Source organism: Caloenas nicobarica, chromosome 3, assembly GCF_036013445.1.
Source record: "Caloenas nicobarica isolate bCalNic1 chromosome 3, bCalNic1.hap1, whole genome shotgun sequence".
NCBI classification, from domain to species: domain Eukaryota; kingdom Metazoa; phylum Chordata; class Aves; order Columbiformes; family Columbidae; genus Caloenas; species Caloenas nicobarica.
In genome coordinates, this window is record NC_088247.1 from 74,578,897 (window position 1) to 74,599,678 (window position 20,782).

Here is a 20,782-nt window from a genome sequence, read left to right on the forward strand (position 1 = left end):
TGCCTTCTCCATCACTTTCCTCTGGATCTGAACAGTTCAACAGTATTATTTGCAAGGATCTCTCCTCCTGGATACAGAGGTTTTTTTCACAGTGCATGTTCATTCTTAGGTGGAGCACTGCCTGTGCCAGGAGTCCACACAGAGACAGAAGGCACAGGATGGAGAAGCTGGGAGAAAGATGGATGGCTCAAGGCAGGGCACCCCTTTGGCTTAGCAAAGGTTCTCCAGGGAGTGGAAAAAAGCTGCAAGATGCTACATCTGTCCTTCGCAGCACACATTGACTACAGAAATTACAAAGGCTAAAGTGCTTTCTGGGTAATGTGATATTCTGTGTGGGCCAGAAGAATGTAGAGAAGATGGGACCTGAAGCAGGTGTAAAAGCATGATGCTCCAGTAGTGGTGGTTTGCCGCCTCATAACAATCTTTCTGCAGCAGCTTTAGGAGCTGGGACCTATTCCAGGGAAGATGTTGGTTGACTTGTCCTCAGGTGAACAAAATAGCTAGGACTGCTTAACTAACCTTTGTGGAGATTTTCTCTCCACTCCTTCCCCTGACATGGCAAATCCAAGGCAGAGTCCTGAATTATTCTACCTTTGGAATGAAATAATTAGAGAGCAGTTCCTTGTATCTACGCCACTGCTCAGTGAGCGTAACAGCCTGCCAAACCTAGAAGAGAAGAGTTGCACTTCACTTAAAATTCTGAAAAGCTTTAAGGAGATTTTTCGCTCCACTTATGTTTTGTCCCAGGTATTTTCATAAGCATGAGTTGCATTGCAAACCATCCCTGGGTAGCTGGCTGGGTATTATAGAACCTATAGTACTCAAATTTGCTCACCTTTCATTTGCTCATTTTTTGTCCCGCTCCACCCCCCCTTCACATTTCTTGCAGTGCAACATGTGATTTACCATGACAAGGTTACAAATCTAAGCTTCCTTTAGAAAGCTGTCTCTCTGTATGACTGTGTAAATACCCAGTTTCACTAAAATAAAGAAAATACATCCCCACTGGACCTTATATCTGACTCACCTACCTACACCTTCAGCACCACTCATTAGTGTGAAGGGCAATGGCGTGGAACACGCAGTACTGCTTGAGGTCCTGAAAATATGCATTTCGTTGTGGGGACATTCCCTGTATAAATCTACTGGTCAGCTGAACAGAGGATCTGAAACCAGAACATGGTAAAACCAAATTATCTGTTCAGAAATAAACAAAATTGAAACTGCAGCTAATTCTGTATCTCATTACAAAGCTGCTTCAGCTTTGACAGGAGTCAGAAATAAACAGAGCAAGTCGGTCTTCACTGCAAAGTACGTGGAGAAGCTTGTCTTTTGGTAAAGTGACATGGGCTATTTGTTTATCTCAGTGTATTGATGGGCAGTCTCCTTGCAAATACGTGGATGAATCACACCAGACCTCTTGCATCACTGGGTACTTCTTACAATGGCATATATACAACAGTGATTTTCCAAGAGGGATTAATTAACAGGAAAGAATGTTTGTTTTAAAAGAGAAATGACAATAATTCAAATCTGAACACTCCAGAACTTAGAAAAGATATGATCCAGCACCAAGGCGTATTTGAAAATAACCGTTCCTTCATAATTCACTGCCAAGTCAGCTAGACTTCCATGCAGTCGGAGAGGAGCATCAGAACATGACTAACATATAATGGAGACAGGTGGATGTTCCAAGTTGGAACCAAATAACCAGAGTGTAATATTTTTATAGCTTGTGAAAGTCAGAACATCCTTGCCAAAGAAACTACAAACAAAGACTGATAAAAGATTTTGGTTAGATCCCACTATTTCACACCCCATGAAAGGAGGTTTGAGCCAGGCTTAGAGTAGAAGTTTGAGCTAGTTTTTAGGAAAAGGCTGAAAGGTATGATAAGCCTGAACAAAAACTACATGAAATCTCAGCTCTAATTCGTGTGCTATAATACAGGTGTTTTTGCAATGGAAGTTCATATCTTTGACTCTCATTGCAACAATTCTGGGCCAATTTGAGGGCTGAAGCTTGAAACCTTATGCTTCGTTATTACAACAATACTATGTGATATTTACAGCACTTACCATCTTCCAAGTCTTTTACAATCAACAGTTAATTAAATGTTTACATTTTAGACCATGTAAATAGGTACTTCTTTCAACAGGAATATCACAGAAAGAAATGTAACGTAGCTTATCCCTTAATGCAACATTATAACTGGATTACCACTCTGACGTTACTGACATTCTTGCTTTCAACTTGAAGAGTGGAAAGATGGTGTTTTGCACAACAGTCACCTTCACAGATACATGGTGTTTCAAAAAGATGGACCCAATTGAGAGACGTTTGGGACAAATTCAACTATCATCGTGATGTTGTCCTTATAGCAGGTGGAGGGAACATAGAGCATTTATAAAAAGGTTACTAAAACTTGATAACTCATTAAACCGTTTGTAAATTTTTCTGTAATTGTAACATGTTACCATTGTGAAATTTGGTCCATCTTTTTGAAACATCCTGTATAATGCACAAAATGTGATATTCCTGTTAGGAAATAGAAATTAGAGGAATGACATTCTCATTGCAAGGATTTTCTAATTATTGTGGGCCAAATTTCCAGTTGGCACAACTCCACTGCTCTGAGAACTTGATGCTTCTTCATTACTGTTAACCATGTATTAACTTCCAACTGTCCCTAGTCTATGGGATTTCATAATTAAAGAAAACATCTATGGAATATATAATTATACTAACTTGCAGAGATAACAAGTTCTTTGAAGCTGAGGTAATTAGAAATAGTTAAATTCAGTTAATGTAAGCAAGGATAAGAGTAACAAAATAACAAATCATTAGCTATTTTTCGTATTAAAAATGTGAAATCTGTCCTTCCTGAAGACAAATTAATGTGAAGCTGGTGAAATGTTTATGAGCTTCTTTTCTTGGAAATGCAAAACAGTCTTTGCTTCCTGCTGGATATTACAAAACCCAGTAACCCACAGGCAACCAAACTTTCAGAATGGGGAGGGGAAGAATGAATTTACTCACTGAAAAGACGCATGTTCCATGTGCCACCTTACTAACCTGTGGGAGTTCGAGACGTGAACTCTGGATCAAAATGAAAGGTGTCTTCTGGCCGTCCCACTGCGGGCTTGAAAGGCGGCTTGATTTCTTTCCGGTATAGTTTCTACAAGGAGAAGAACAGATCACAATCAACAACCATCTGTACACCTCCAGCATCTGCAGAGCGGCTCCCCAGCTTTGTTTAGGGTGTCCTCTCTCAGCTCTATGCCATCCTTGCAGGACTGACAAAAAAAGACGATGTGTCTGCAACTCTGGCTCCTGTTTGACTGGTTGGCTTAAAACACGTGCCCTGAATGGTCTCTGCACTTTTTAGTTACTGGGATCCAGAATATAAACACAGATGTTTCTGGTAAAGATTTAGCCTGTAGATTGGCACAATATTCCAGCTGAGGTATCTGGAAATTCACTGGTCTCAAGGGCAGGACTGGAACGTGCAATGGTAACACCAGGAAACCGCCTGGGTGGGTTCAGCAGTGCAGCAATGGCACCGAGCACAAAGCACTGCTAGGAAGTGGTGGCTGGTTTAGCATTTGTTATTTGTCAAGAACTAGCAATATGTTTGACACTCTGCCAGGCTGAGCTGAGTAACAGGCCTGGCTGCCTGGTGCTCACAACCTAAACAAGAGACTTGTTCTTTTGGCGTATCTGCTAAAAGGGAAGGGGCTCACAGCTGAGGATTAGGTGAAATTCCCATCGAAAGACATTAAGAAGAAAGCACTGCAGATGGATGGGGAATGATGTTGAAGGCCTAAATGCGGCTTGAGCAGAGGAGCAAAACCAAGACATAAGGAAGAGAGGAAGGTGTGTAACAGGTAAGCACTGCTAGGTGTGTGAGTTTGTGCTGGTGAGTGAGGCAGCACGTGAGGGATCGCATAAGTAAGTCACCATAAATGCATGCTAATGCACTGCCTTTATTCCCAGGGACTTCATGGCTTCCTTCCTCATACTTAGTGATCTGTAAGAAATTCTTCACTGTGCCCCTTTGCAAGCATTCATACACACACAGACACACACGCTCTGGTAGGTGAACAGAGGTGCAGCATGTCTGGATCTGATCCAAAGCCTACAGAGGTTAATGGAAAGAGTCCCATTGATTTTGGTGGTCTTTGCATCATCCGTGCTTGAAATGGCCCAAACTGAACATCATGCTGATGGGGGACAGAGCTCCAGTTTGACTCCTTGCCCCGTGTCTCAGTCCCTAGACTGCATTCCCTTTCTAGCAATGCTTTTGTTTTCGGGTTTCAAAGGGCTGAATTAGAAGCCACAGACAGTGCCCAATAATTAACATGTCTGAGCATAAATATAAAGTTTCATACAAACTTTCAAGTCATGATAAGAGCTGGAGTGTTCACTTTTATGACTGTTTTAGTATGTATTTTCAGGTTAGCTCTTAAAACAACATAATGAGCTGATTTTTCAAAATATTTAATGGAAATTAATACACACTTTTTCAGGTCTTTTTATGCAGGAAGATTCTTTTTAATTGTGGGTTTTGTGGTGAATTAATTTCTGTAATATAAAGCATGTGGTCAAACCTAAGATATATACACATCGACATAATTTGAACTTGATTTTGTATAGATGAATAAAGGTTATTGAGGCAGGACATTCTGTAGCATAATATTAGCATTAGCATAAAGCATATGTTTGTGGCTGAATTATGATTCCTTGGAAAAGCGGAATGGTGCGGCTGGAAATGACTTTGCAATAATTAATGGCCATTTCACCACAAAAAGTTGCTGCTTGCGTAAAACTGCTCCATATCTTCTTAAGAGAAAAATAGATGAATAATTGCTGTGAGCCACAAAGGAAAGCCAGTCTTCCACATAATTAAAAGCCAATTGCAATCTTAAGCAGGAAGTGTCACTCATCAACTGAAAAGTATCAACCTAATAATTAACATATATTTTCTTCTGTCTGCTCAGAACTTGAAAAGAGAATTCGACACCTATTGAAGGTTTTTCTGTTGCTAGGATTTCACCTTGAGAAAGCTATTTGCTTCCAGCTTCCCTTTATTTGTCTTAATTCACAACTGCAGTCTTTCTACCGCAGAAAGAAATACGGTCACATGCACATGCTTCCTCCTTGAATTAAATGTACCCATCACCCTGTGAGGTCCAAAAATTGGAGAATGTTTTAGAGTCGTACATCACATGGGAACTGCACTCTCTTTTGATTATCATGACCATATTTTCTCTGGCCTCTTAATTCCTCCTCCCATCTGTAGTTTCTTAACTGCTGTTGGAGCTACGTTCGTATTTTGAATCCCTAACCCACATCCTCCACTACTAGCGAGGGATTTAAGATTCATCATGAGTCACATGCCACCTAAAGATGTGTAATCAGAAATCCGCTTGCTGCGAGGGGATGGAAACAAAGAAGTTGCTTGTGTGAGTGAAAGGCACCTCCTCTGAGTGCAACTCAGATGACTCCCTTTTTCATTTCCTTTTCCACTTGTGATAAAAATTATTTCTGGTGTTTCCGACTAGACAACTAGGAACAGAAAAAGGTAAACTGCCTAAAGCTTTTTTTTTTTTCCCTCCAAGCTTTTGAATCTGGTAGCTTCATGAAATCTTTGAGGAGCAAGAACAAGCAGAGCAGTGTCGTCTGTGGGCTTTCCCATCCCACACTGGCTCCAGTTCTCCGAGTGAGGCACTACAACCAAAGCCAATTCTCTGAAACAAACTAAACCACAGGCAGCCCAACACAGTTAAACATGAAGGCTTGCTGCAGGCAGAATGCTTCTTCCTTTAAAAACCCGCATCCTGTAGACTGCAAAACACAACATGACATAAGCTGATCTAAGAAAACAGCAAGAATCACAGCCTTTTTTTTTTGTATATACACAAATATCTCGGAGGATTTGAGATCCTGCTGGATTTTCCAAGAATATTTCCAATTTTAGGTGAAATGTATTAACCTGTTATCCCTTACTGTGGTCCCAAATTTATTTGGGGCTGATGGATCACCTTGATCTCTTTCAACAGAAACCAACCAGAGTGGCAAATCACATAGGAAGTTAAGTATCAAATCTTGTATTTGCCTGTTTCTATCAGGCTGTCACTTAACTTCTGGTAAAATTTAAACAGTTTTCTAGATCTCAAGTCATGGCAATCATAGCTCTGTATGCAGAAGTCACTCGGAGTTTCATCACCTATTTTAATGGTAACAGGGTCCTAGCTGTCCCAGTTTAAATCCCAGTTTTCATATCCAAATTATTATTTTGGGGCATCTTAATAGGAATTTAAAAGAGACTTTGTATATGTTACTGCTAACTGGAGCATTTAAATTTCAGGTTGGGTGCTTAAGATCATTATAAGTGTGTTATTTTGCATGGGTATAAGAAGCTGAAGATCTTTTTTTTTTTTTTTTTCCTTCCATATTGCTTCCACATCCATAAAGGAGAAATGTATTCCTTAGCCCTGAATGTTTTATTGAGAATATAATTTCTCTCTCTTTCCAAGTAAAGAATAAGCCCCCACACCCCAGTCCCATTTTTTTTAAACTGGCCACAGCATTGACTTATCACAGAAAACTGTGACTGACAGATATCAGGAATCACTGTGCATCACACATGGCTGTCAGACCCAGCGGCTGTGTGGAGGGAGTGCATAATCCACAGAATGAGGGGGCGGAACTCCAAGGGGTGAAAGTACTGATTTAGGTACTCATACCTGGATATACATCCATGCTTCTGTCTACTTATCAAACCCTCACATCCTTCTGAGACTTTGATAATCAGTACCTTCAGATTAATAAGTACTTATGAATTAACTAGAACACAGCTATACAGCAGTTTGAGAAATGATGAGCTTCTATCAACTTCCTTTCTGATTTGGGACAAAACTTTTCTTTCTTTTTTTTTTTTTAATAAATAGCTAATTTTCTCCCAGGTCCCAATGACCTTTCCTTAACATATGTTGCCAGCTCCCTGATATGAGCTTCATCTGAACACCTCCTTGTCTGGGACTCCAGTCAATACATCAGGGAGACTAGGAACAAAATTCTGCGATATGTCTGTATGTCGTTATATATTAGCAGTTAATTTTTCATCATCTTTACAAAAATGTACTCCTCAAAAACCTCAGAGATGTAAATGCCCTGTACATGTGCCTGGCAAACATCAAGAAAAAGAAAATGGTATAAATGGATTAAAAACTATTTAGCAATTTCCTCAACTGAGTTTCTTTGATGAAGAATTGAATTATTCCTTAGACACTTTCTAGAAATAGAAAGATGCTACTCTACACAGTGACGCACTTGCAGTATGAGAATAAACTCCCTTGATACATATACCTGTCATGGAAAATCCAATAAGGAGACAAAAGGATGAACTACCTTCTAAAATGCTTGCCTTCTCCTAGATTATTGGCTCAATGTTATTGCCTGCAAATGGTAGAAAAGCTAGCAGAATTCAGACCTTGGGATCAATTCTTGCTGCTGGTAAAATCTGCAATTAAATATTTCACATTTTCAGTTTAGTTTGATCTTTGATTAATATTGAAGGAAATAGAACTTGAGTCCACTTTTTTCCTACTCTTTCCCTCAGCTGTATTTGACAGTTCATTTTCTAGTGTGTCATGTGCTCTAATTCCAATTTAGCCTGTCATCTAAACAAAAACTACTGCTTAAAGCCCACTTCTCTGACAGCAGTCTGCAAAAAGGGATTTCATTTTTAATTTTCAATGAAAAGCCAGAAATTCTTTATGCATGACCCGGAAAGAAGAAGCAGTAATGAAAAAGCCAGAAACCAGACTATGCTTTCTCAGAGCCAATGACTGAAATTATCTGAGGTAAGCATGGTTTAGGTCTGCTTGTCTTAGGTAGAAAAGGGTGTGCAAGGGTAGTAAGCAGATAACACTCAGAAGGAGCTTGACATCTAATCTTCTTCCTGTGAAAACCAGCCTTGATCACGAAAGACAGTCCATTCATTTAACAAAGGATCTATTGAATTTGTGTCACAGTGTCTACTAAATGCCTTAGAGCAGTAAGACATATTTGCAGAAACCTTCATCTATTTTTCACCCTAGGAAGTGGGAATTTAGGGTTTTGTTACTGGGTGACAATAGCTCTAAAAACAAGACTCTTACAGAGATAAGCTCATGCCACAATTTAATTTCAGGCATAAAACCTCTGTGTCAGATTGTCCACACTTCATTTAGTGCTACTTAAACACCAGAAGTTAAAAACCAAGGGTGGCCAGAGATACGTGCTGAAGAACGGCACCCTGGAATATGGGAATGGCATCTGGGAAAGGATGGGAGGGCAGTGGTTCTCTGGCCACGCTCATGTTTTCCAGGATGGCATCTATTGCCTCTGGGTGCAGTGGCCATACACCACCAGCACTGCTGTGCTTGGCAGGAGCATCTGCAGCATCACAGCAGGGACTTGTTTTACATTGGGCCTGTTGTTTCCACCGCGTTTGCTGCCTTCATCTGAACTAGACACTGTGTCTGGTTGTGTCTGTTTGAAGACAGTGAAAGATGGGAAACAAGCGGGAAATGACTGCTCTGACAGGTAAACACTTCAGCGATAGAGACAATAACCAAGCCCCAATCCAAAACCCGAGGGAACAGTTCTGACAGTACTCTGAAATGAAGGTCTGATTCATACATTTCTGTCTGCGATTTTAATGACTTCATCACTGCGACATCTAGACTTCACACACAACTTGGAAGGAAGAAGCTATCTCATTTCTGGCTTGAATCTCTTTTTAAAATTAGATGAAGTAACTTCATGGTTTGTTTCTGGTTATCACGTCACTCTTGTAGGAAAAAATCTTGCTTTAAAAAAACCTATTTCACACTGGCTTTCTAGAAGACACTAACGCATTCTGGCACTTTGTGATAAGGGGGCTCTTGATGGAGGATCATTTTACTACACTCGCTGAATGTTTCTATGCTGTCAGTAGCAGCAGCCCTGTCTGTCATAGCTGCCAAGGCCATACAGAAGCTCTCCAAAAGAGCTTGCCTCTTGCTCTCTGAGGTCTTTATAATACCAAGGTATAAAATAAATCAACATTAATGTCCTGCCCCAACAATGTTGTTTGCTGACTGCCTGGAAACTGATGTGAGACATTCTGTATACGTGATGGGAGAACAAAATGAGGGCACCCAGGTCTCTTTTCCTGCAACTGTACAGAGATTAGCACAAAACATCTGTGTCTGATCCATTTCTATTCTCTGACCCTGCTCTGTTTCTGTCCATGAAGAACACGTTAATAGCTGGATCATCATCATAAGACGAAGTCTCAGCTTCAACTCAGGGCCAGGCTGGCTCACACCGCTCTGGAGTGCATACAATATTGCTGCTGTAACTAGGTAAGGCTCCCAAGATCTATACGAGTGGTAGTCAAATTAAGATTAAATGAGCAAATATATGACAAAGATCATAGCTGATCTGTGTAGTAATGATCCATCTGTCTCAAAGAGAGTGCAATAAGCACTAATTATGTTGGATTAAAATGGATCTTTACAGAAAAGTCAGAGGGCTAGATAAGACATCAAAGAGCAATTAAATCCACGTTCTTCTCTAGCTCCAAGTCATGTTCAAGCATACCTAGCCTCTTCATGGTAGATATTTCCCTAACCTGCCCATAAGAACTTTTTCAAATGATGGAGGACTGTATAATTTCCTTAGGACAGGCATGAAATTGTTCCCTAAAGAACTGAGCTTGAAACAATCACCAATCACCATGAGAGAAGGTGGTCTCGAGGAGTCTTACGGTCCAGAACTGACTTTGCTGAAAACCCTTCCAAGATCTAGAGCCTCATTTCTCTGTGATGAGTTACTAGGCTGCTGCACTAGCAAACACAGAAGGAGAAACCCTTTCTCTGTTCCAGTGCTCCTTATTACATAAAGACTTAATACCTGATCTGTATTCTGATTGCAAAGCTGAGGACTCTGGAGATTTCAGAGGAATACAGAAAATAACAGTAAAGAACCCAACTCTTAGGAGTCTCTATTTTTTTCTTTCCACTTAATGTTTTCATAAATGTAAAGTCTTTGTATAGAATCTCATGATTAGTAATAAGCAGAAGAGGAAAGAGAATCTAGACTCCAGAACATATAATGGGACTAAAAGTCAGCTGAACCATAAATGATAATCTCGAATCCCGCTTTCATTGATTACCTCTTAACATGCTTATGGGTCATGCCAATCCTTCAACATGCAATTCAAATTAGATTAATGAGTTTTTCCAAAATACATGATTTTGTGGGCCTTTCAAAGGTCACCTGGGCACCACAAAATGTGCTTCCACAGAGGAACTAGCTTTACTGTAAAGCCTTGGGCAGCAGTTTGACAATGGCTCTGTCACATACATTAATGCTGTTTTACCAGGACTTATAGTGTGAACTGCATCAATGTGACCTGTTACACTAGCATTCATGAGTGAATTCAGATGAAATATTAAAGATACATAACAATACCATAACACAGGTTAGACAAAATTTAACTAGAAAATTCTAGAGGTTGTGGCAAACAGGAGCTCTGATGCACTGGCAGATGCCCAGATCAAGAATGAAAAGCGTTTGCCTCCAGGTTTGTCTAAAAATGAGTTGATTTGAACACATATGATGCTGAAAATTTGAGAAAGTTTAACCTGTTGCAAGTCTAAATCGAACAGTTAGCTAATCTCTACTGCCAGCTTTATGAGCCATGGCTGATAGCAATAAAATAAATCCTTGTTTACCATTCTGTGAATCATGCCCAACATGTCTTATTTAAACTATGTTACATTTGATCAAATGTTTGCTGTTCCAATTTTGAGTGCTGACGTTAAATTAATGACTCACCTCAATAAAACATCAACTAGTTGTAAGAGGAGTTGCTGTTTTCTGTTCTGGCTGGTTGACTTGTATACTCAGTGATGTAAAATCCCTCTTCTGAAAATCCATCTATGTCGTGCTTTTCTGTAACTCCCCTTGTAATATAGCAGAAGGGCCAGATCCTGTCCTATGGTCACTTAGGCCAAAGTGACAAGAGTGGGTCAACAAAGCTATCCTATTGGAAGATTTCCCTGCATAGAGTAGCACAACCTGCTCTACCCATTCTACCAATACACAGCCAATCCCAGCAGCACCACACTGTGTTAGGGAAAAGGGTCTGCCTGGAAGTCCGGGAGCTCCTTGGAGCTGCTGGCAACAGGTATGTGTAAGAACAGACCTAGGGCTGCTCTGAATAATTTTAAGAGAGAAAAGGATTCCTGGAAGTCCCTGATATTGGAAAGAATAAAACAAGCATTTAGTCCAGCTTGCCAGATCCAGTGAGAAAGCTTGAGTATTTCAATATGGAACATAAAAGTAGAAAGATGGAGGGACCTGGAACGTCAGACCGCTTCTCTCTGGAGTATCTCTTTCAAGCCCAGTCCTTTGGCTCTGTTTTCTTTTGCAATTGAAAAATTACAAGAATTCTTTAATTTAAAGCTGCTCATTTTCACTCCAGTCCAGCTCCCACAATCAATGCATCATGTTTATTAGAGCTGAAAGTGGAAATTATTCTGCAGAATGCTGCAAATAGCCTCAGGTAGTATCGTCATAAGTGAGAGCATCAAACAAAACAGAGACAAGCAGTTAGAAAAGACTGGCAATGCTGAAAGCAGCTACTTCTTTCATTTGTGGGTATGTGAACAAATGTATACCTAGAATCATGGAATCACTTGGGTTGGAAAAGACCTTGAAGATCATTGAGTCCAACCATAAACCTCACAGTCCCAAATATGTATGCAAGAGACATGGGCACCCACTTAAAAGGCTCTGGCTCCTAGGTTCTGTATGCTAGAGTTCACTCCATCTTTTTCCTAAGCATGGCAGTTTGTCTTTGAAAATTCAGCTATGAAAAATAATTAAAAAAAAAAAAAAAAGAAATGCTGCTCCACTTACATTCCAATCAATAGTAACAAAGAAAGGGTGACGTTTAATTTCTTCCACTCCATCAAATCCAGCACCTGCCAAGAGAATGAAAGGATCAAAATGAAGTCATGCTTAGAAGAGTGATAAATGACATCTCTTCACCACCTTTTCCCCTTGTCCCCTTTTCTTCTAGTCATGAAACCCTGAACAGTGCAACTGCCATAACAGTATAAATTAATGTAAATACAGACAAGGGTACTTCATTAATGAAAATCTGATGGCTGAGATTTTTTGTTTTTCTCTAATTGAGGCTGGTGCCAAGGCTGAATAGCTGCTCTCTTCAGGCTTCAGATGAGATGCAAGGTTTTGGCCGCAGCAGAGCACACACACCAATGAGGTCAGGAGAGGTCTCGAGATGTCCTGATACCATGGCAAGGCTACTGCTGCTCCCTCCCACCAGCAGCAGCTCTTCTATCCACATTGACTTTCAAATCTTGTCTAATTACCCATTCTGCATGGGCAAGGAAAGCTGCACTACAAATACATTCAGACTCAAAATACTAAAGGACTTCAAATGATTTGAGGTAAGCCAGGGTTTTAGGTTCCTACTTTCCAAATACCTTCTTCAAATTTGTGTACCAAAATCATCACTCTCAGTGGTATGTTTCATTCACTATTAAATTTCTGTTACATTACTACAGGAAATTTAGGGAAACTCTTCTGAGATCTGGTAATGAATCTAATTCCTTCCTTTTGCCTTATGTCTTCACTGAAGATTGCCTTTTTTATTCTTTATCTCAATGTATTTGCTTCAGTGCCATCGCAACACCCAACAGGTGCTCAGCAATAATTAAACAACTGTCAGAGATGATTTAGCATGCCATTTTGAGGGTTGATTTCACTTTATTAATAGCACCTTTCATTTTCCAGTAGGAGAAATAACACTTCGAAGCAAGGGCTTTGCATTGCAATTTGCTTTGCAAGGATACTGAGCATCCTTGACTCCCAAAGGACTTGGGATTCATAAGCACCTTGTAAAAGGCACTCAGCACTTCCGAGGACTCAGCTTTTTACATACAGCATTTCTACTTATTTCTGAAGATCAACATTACAAGTAGCTTTAGAAAAGTCTTGTCAACTCAAGCTTTTGCAAAATGTGACATCTGCTCTCCTTGTGTACAAGACATTACTGATGTTTGACAAAACACACTGATCAGGAGCAGCTTCCTAAAGCCTGTCTAACACTCACTAATGAATGGATACTAAAAGCAAACACTTTGTGAACATAACATGCAGAATTGTCTGTCAGGGCTGCTGGATAATAACGCAAGATGATCCCATCCTGGTAATCTTACAGTATAGACTACTGTAAGTGACGCACATGAGAATAAACAATCCTAGCCCACCGTAAAAAACTATGTACTTGGAGGTGATCAACTCCACAGAGGAGTGAGATGCTTGGGTTATGACAGACAGACAGTTCTAGGCAAACACAACATGAAATCAAATCTCAGAAAGAGAAAAGAGGACAAAAGGTAGAACATTATTACATTGTCACTGTAAAAGTCTGTTGTGCACCTACAACGTGAGTATGGAATGTAGTTGACATTCTCACCTGTAAAAGGCAATACTTATTAAAAAGGTAGGAAAAATCAAAGAAGGGCAACAAGGAATGGTATGGAATGACTGAGTAGGCCAGGACTTTTCAACCTGGAAACAGATGACTGAGGGATTTTACGATAGGTCATTAAATGATGCTAGCAGGAACTGGGTTCAGAACAACCTGGAGACAGACAGCTGTGACACGGAATTCCTCGGAAAAATTGACATGGGTGAAAAATATTTATATGGGTTCAGGGGGAGGCCAGAAAAGTATGTTGAAAAGGAATCTGTTGAAGATTACTTCATTGACAACTCACAAGAGGTTCAGGAAACCCCTTGCTTGAATTTAAAGTGGATGTAGACTGGGAGAGAGTTTGGGTGAAGTATCACATATGCTTACCCTATTCTTATTCTTCCCCAGGCAGTTGTTTATGGCCCATGTGTACTCAACAAGAAAATACTAAGACTTAGACAGTAATAAGATTTGCTCTGCATCTTCCCTAGCATGGTTTTTTTTCAGTGCACAGTCTGAAGTCTGCACTAGATTCCCTTGGCAGATTCATTCTGCTTTCAGCAATACCAACAGAAACATGAAACCAACACAGTTACTCTGAAGAGAATTACATTAGGCAACTCTTCAGGGAAGAAATATCTGTGAAAAATGTTTCGTGTTCAGTGGCAGTGACTGGAAATTTTGTAATGTGCAGTAGATGTTCTTCGCTACATAAGGATCAAATACAAGTGCCAAACTGATTTTGAAGGACTAGGATAAATGCTACAGACACTGAAAGCTACTGGTAGCATTCCCTAGACTGAGGATAACTGTTAATGCATTCAATCTTCTCTGCTCTGTCCCTTCCCCACTGTTTCCTTTTTCCTTCTTTTGTAGGCTTCTGGATGCATCGAAGTGTGATGGGAACGACCCACCTTTTTCAGATGATCTATTTGAAAGCCACACTTTTTGCTACTGTTGTCGTTCTTTTTTCCACAAAAACACAGAAACCAGGACCAAGGAATAAGCTCACCCATTGCTACTTCTGTTAGTGGGAGACTGCAGTGTGCAGTAAAGTAATGCAGCGTGCAGTTGACAGAGGCATTTGTTTGAAAAATCACTGTTTCCCACTTGGGGCCACCTCAGAGCTCTGGCACTGAATGAATACATTGTTAGGAGTGCTAGGGCTTCACTCCATCTCTGATTAGCTTAATGTACTAAGGACATTTAGGATGGTAATAGCCCAACTTTGTGAAGCGTGCAGGACTTCTAATTCCCAGCAGCCAGTTTTACACCATGGAGAAGGTTCAGTGCTTCCTGCAGTTTTTATTCCCTGACCTTCCCTGCCATGAGAGCCGCTGGCACAGCCCGTGGCTCCCTCTGGGGCTGCCTGTGTGGCTGCGGGCAGCGGCGTGTGGCCCGGTCCTCTCCTCAGCTGAAGGAGGGAGGTGGCCCAAGGGCATGTCCAGGGACAGCTCTGGGAGCCCCAAGAGGCAACCCTGACCCCGCTGCAGAGGTCCATGGGAGAGGTTAGGCACTGGTGCTCATGGTGGAGGCTCTCTGGATTTGCTCAGCCTGTTTCAGCCATTCATTTACTATCTGCAAACCTAAAGTGATACTTGGAAGAGATGAGCTTTAATGGAGAAGCACTGGAGAAGTTGTAAATGGAAGGACCCGTTTCATGGTGACGGACATTTTTCATCATAGAGAAGGGTATTTAGCACACTGCCGAAGTGCAGCACACAATGGCACGCCACATGACCATAAATCTTCCACCTTCCTCTAGGTTTCTAGTTTTCTTTTTTTAACTTCACTTTAACTTCAATTTAGTAATCAAACCTATCTGTAAAGAATAATCAGCACAATCAAAACTACTACCTGTAAATACTCCTCTGTGCCATCCAGCCCCACGAGGGTCAGAGAAGATAAATAATCCTTTCAGATCAAATTGCCAGTTTAAACACATTTTAGAGTGCAAGGTTTTATATAAAAGCAGCTTCATGTTAATAAGCGAGAACTTGATTATCTAAGATTGTTTTATGCCTGTAATAAAAATGTCTATGAGCAGTAACAGTAGAATATTTTATTTGCAATTGGTTTTGATTGTTGAATCATCATGGACAATATGAACCTTGAAATATATTAAGGGAAAAAGGGAGACCTATGAAATTTGAAAGTTGATTATTTGGATATCCAAAATGAGCAGAAAGAGCTTCCAGATTTTCGGTTTCTGCTAATAAAATTTTAGTGTCTCTGCAGCTTCAGAATCTTTTCGGTGGTCTAGATTTTTCAAAATGTGTTCCTAAGGTTTACAAGAAAGATGTAGAGTCATCTGACAGAGGTGAAACTTGTTTTTTAAAACTCATAATCTTATAAAATTGAAAACCAAAGTTTTCTATGTGCCAAAGCAGAATGTATCTTCTCTGAGAACAAAGGATTAAGGAAATAATAACTATTTATTTGATTTTTACTCTGAATCTCCTGGTACATGCTTTTACTCTATACTTTCTTGGCCAAGCTTATTGAACATAAGGACTCTGGAGCCTTTATACCGATCAGCAATGTAGGGAGTTCCTGAAACGCTCTTTACGTTCATTTACCTACCTGAGTAGATCCAGACCTTCGCGCAAGTAGAAATTAGTCCCTTGCCTAAATTCCTGGCAATTAACACCTTAATCATACGATTTCCTTTCCAAGATTCTTACTCCTCGTTTGCCTGGATATTCCAGTTATTTTCTTTTAAGAATTTAATATTATGCTTGTCCATAATAAGAAGTTTGTTGTACTTAATCAGTGCAACACAACCAAAGCAGTGCTACACAGACTCTTTGTACAACAGAGTGTATAAGCTCAGAAAAGAGCAGACAGTGCCCATAACAAAGGAAGCCAAAGGAAGGAAGACTTTCCATTCCTTAAATTTTTGTTCTAAAGCATTAATGTGGGCACCAGACTTAAAAACAGAATCAGGTAAACTGGATTACTAAATTTCTCCTCTGTCTGAGTATCTCCCTTCAACTCTACTATTTTCCTTTCATAATCCAAAGCTTCAAAACACAGTTTCAAAGCAAAATTTTAGAATATATCATAAATCTTTACTTCTATGTGTTAAGATTTCAAAATCAAATGGGAAAAAGCAAGATGGTAGTCAGAACAGAGTGATTTTTTAAGCTCAGCATCCTTCATCTTGTGAACATTAAAACCACTTTGGAACTAAATACACTTTCCAGATTTGCAAACTTCTGAAACAATGGCTCAAAACAAGTGTTTGATCCATAATATGGTTCACATATTTTCACATGCTTCATTAATTTTCCAAAGATTTTTCAAAACAGGATGTCTAAGCCTACTTTTCTTTTAGCTTCAGACTATTATTACTTTCCTAGAAAAAGCTAAAATCTGCAAAACTGAAGCAGTCCTTTTATCTACTGACTTCTGTTCAGTATGTAGGCCAACCATTTAAGTATTGCTTCTTTCATAACCAACAAGTCTGTTTTCATCATCCTGCGTGCTGATTCTCAATCAGTTAAAACAGAGTGCCTTCAGAAGCTTTCCACTGCTATGCCTGAAATGTTAAGATCTATTTTTCTATTACTCTTTTAGATTTTATTTCCTTGGATGTTTATGTTAGAAATAATTTCTTCCTTTCTCTCAGACTTCACAGTATTTCAATAAACCTCAGGTTTAAAACTGTGACCCTTAGCAATACCCCATTATTAAAAGGGAGACTATATGGCGGCTAGAATTGTCATGACTAAAACTAAGCAACTTTGCTTATTTTAGTGAGCAGCTTTTTATTTAAGGACCAGAATCCAAAAACTCCCACTGACTTCACTGGAGCCCCATTTTGGACGGATAGCAGCTTGTGGAAAGCCACAAAATGAGCAGAACAGAACAAAACCAGGAGATGGAGACAGGGAGGAAACACCAGAAAGGAACAGAGGGAGGGAGTGGGAAAAAGTTTATATTTGCTGCAGCATCTTATTTTTCTGAATATAGATTAAACCTGGAAATCCCAAGACACTAATTTTCTCTAATGTCAAGCAAATTGCTTGTGAGCAATTGCAACCTGCTGAGCAAATGTGTTTTCCCACTACCATTTCTGCAGAGTTTCAGACTACAAGAGTTACCATTTAGGTCAAGATGCAAAACCTGTGGGAGGGCATTCCCTCCACGGGCTTCACAGGCATCCCCCAGAGAGGAGAGAAGCCACAGCAGCGTGCTGAGGGACTGGCTCCCCATCCATGTGGGAGGTCGGGTTGCCCCCTGGTCCCTTTGTGGAGCAAGGGCTCTTGCTCCTGCTGTCTCCAGCGGTCACAGCGAGAGGCAGCCGGCTCCATACTGTCCTTGTCCCCAGGAGCCAGGCTCTCTTGAAAATAGCTGTGCCACCGTGTCTGACCTCTGCACGAGGTGGGAGTTCTGACTGAGTTGCTGCAGCTAGGCAGAAAACACCCATTCACCTAAAATGTGACAGTCTGATGGCACTCAGTATAAAGCAGAGGGCTGGAGGGGCCCACATGCTGCCCCACCTGAAGCAAGGGACAGAGCTACTGGAGCACGAGAAGGTCAAGCAGAAGCTCGAGGGCAGAGACCAGAGTGTCCATCTTCCACCTGTGTGCATGCACACCCATGTGTGCCTATTTGCAACTGCGGGAGCCATCGCTCGGGCAGATGGGGATGGACGTGGGGCTGTCAAGCATTTCGCACTCTGTCACCTGTCTGGCTCCTAATGCTGTGACTGCTACCCAGAGGACCAAAAGCACAACGCAGCAGACCTTTCACAGCACCACCTCCAGCATTTGAGAAGTGAGTGTGTGTACTGCAAGAAGGAAAGAGAGGAACCTTTGTTGCATGTCTGGCTCTTTCCACATCTCAGAACAAATCATTTAGTAATTTAGCTTTCTCTTTCTAACTTTACATCTCCAATCTGAAATAATTGTACAAGCATAAACAGTTGCAAGAGAGAACAGCAAATTGCTTTTCACAGGTCTCAATATTTAAACAGTCTATGCCATTGTCTAAAACACAAGTCATTTATTAGCTGTCAGAATTCCCATGGATGGCAATGACAATCAATCACATATTTAAATATGACCTGCCAGCTCTCTTGTGATACAGTTTACAGAATCGAAGGATTAAATTCTTGGTCCTAAGGTTGCAAAAAAACCATCAGAGGTACGAAGGAAAGGTTACAGTGCTATTATCTTCGTAACATTCAGTTGATAAGACTGTTCTTATTTTTCCACGTAAAAAAAGACCAAATGTGCCATGAAAATCATGCACCAGGCATTGTCCACAATCTCACCAAATGCAATGATTTTCTTAATAAAACTCCCAAACAATCATCCAGATGGCATAAGATACATCCTTCTAGTTCATCAGAATTTAAATAGGATTATTAACAAAGGGTGAAAACACATTAATAAGAACGGAGATAATAGATTTAAGGTAATAAAGAAGAAAGGCTACTGTGGTATTATCATATGTAGCAGTTATCTTAAACCCTTCACAAATGTTGTTAGTTTACTCTCTCTCTTCACTGAAAAAATAAAATACAAGCTAATATCATGTTTTAGATGCCAATGGTTTGCCTGTGCCCATTGCAAATTTCTCAGGTAACACTCAAGGTTTAATGCACCCAGGGAAGGAATGCATAATGCTGCATAACAAAGAGGATAACTATCAGGGAAGATGCACTGAGAGAAATGATTGCCACCTGAAAAGACAGAACACATGTAACAAACGCCCTGATCAAATGCAGACGCGTACCTAATCTGTTGGAGGGGTTCCTTTTGAAGAGGGCTCGCAGCAGGCTCTGGGCTTCTATGCTCAAGAACTGCGGCATTCCCAGCTTGGCTCTGAAAGAATACAACACTTGAACAGAAAATAGATTTTTCAAAAATTTTATCCACCCCACTGTGGTTTAAAAAGTGGAATTGTAGTAGTTAGAAGAGGGAGACAAATGAACTTGGTGACCAAAAGCTACCTAAGCAAAATGCAATACAAAGTGAGGACCTGATGTTGTTCTGTTGAAGTTAAAGAAGATTTTACCACTGGCTTTGCTAGAGGTGGAGTAGATCTAATCAACCTCGTAACAACTTTTTCAACCTAAACAGTTAATTTTCCTGTAGAAATTTTTTCCCTTTTTTTTTCTTGCTGGAACAAATATGGGAATCAAGAGGAATACAAACAAACAAACAAAACTTCATGGAAATAATTATACTAAACCACATATTAGTTAAAAATAATAAAACTTTTTCCTTTCACTGCTACAGAGGAAAAAAAGTAATATTGAGCAAAGATAAGTTTCAAATACTTATGTCTGCACTTAACATCAAATCAACTGGAAACTTGCAAAGAAAAAATATTTGAAACTTGGCAGCAACAAAACATGACATAACCTGTCCTGCAGACTGTTACCACTTTTGTGTGGATAAGGACATTCTTTATTACACAAAGTAAGGTACATTACTTTTGTAAGGCCCTCTCAGTGATTCACTTCTTACTATTTATTCTGAAGGCAATTTTAGAGCCACATGCAGCCATCAGCTGTGTGTGCCTTACCAAATTCCTGTCTTACATAGCTTTGAAAAACACATTATATACACATTATATATATTCTCTAATGTATATTATATATACACATTATATATATTCTCTACCCCTCATATACTTAGGACCTATAGGCGGCCTGGAGGGTACAGTTAACTCACAGTTAGAGGAAGGAAAGCAGTTTCGGTACTCACTTGAGAATGAGCGCCATCGTCTCCTTCCTGTCTTTTCCCTGGAAGGGTAATGATCCCGTCAGCATCTCAAACTGTGGAGTAACAACAAAATGGTAAATCAAATGAGTGTTGAGATGGTCTCCATAGCTGATAGGCACCACACCCACCTTCTGTTTCCAACACAACTTGAAACTTGAGGAAAATAAATGGTCCAACAAGCTCTACTTCAGAAAAAAATGACACAGCAAGTCTAGATTATGTGTAACATGAAGGACCAACATGAGTGTTTTGTTCAAGAGTCCTGCTACAAACTATTTATACTGATACTTGGGGTCAATTTTTGGTATGTTTGGGAAGAAGTGTCATATATGCTGCTTCCTCTGGCACCTGTTTTATGTCCAATGCTGGAGATGAGATACTTGACTGGAGTGACCCTTAGTCTAAATGAGCATGGCCGTTCTTAGGTTTTTGGCATGGACTGTGGTACAAGGAAAATGGGTTCAACATGCCACTCCCCATTTTTTTAGCTTGAGTTGACAC

At 40.2% G+C, this 20,782-nt stretch overlaps 1 protein-coding gene across 1 annotated transcript in view; it reads right to left on the reverse strand.

Annotated features, from left to right (window-relative positions):
- RPS6KA2 (ribosomal protein S6 kinase A2) overlaps positions 1–20,782 on the reverse strand; it is a 169,720-nt gene that overhangs the window by 30,516 nt on the left and 118,422 nt on the right. The window contains exons 9-12 of the mRNA XM_065630433.1: positions 20,264–20,334; positions 19,287–19,375; positions 11,957–12,021; positions 3,074–3,176 (exon numbers count right to left, since the gene is read on the reverse strand). Coding sequence (XP_065486505.1) covers positions 3,074–3,176; positions 11,957–12,021; positions 19,287–19,375; positions 20,264–20,334 — 328 coding nt within the window. The remainder of the gene's footprint in view (positions 1–3,073; positions 3,177–11,956; positions 12,022–19,286; positions 19,376–20,263; positions 20,335–20,782) is intronic.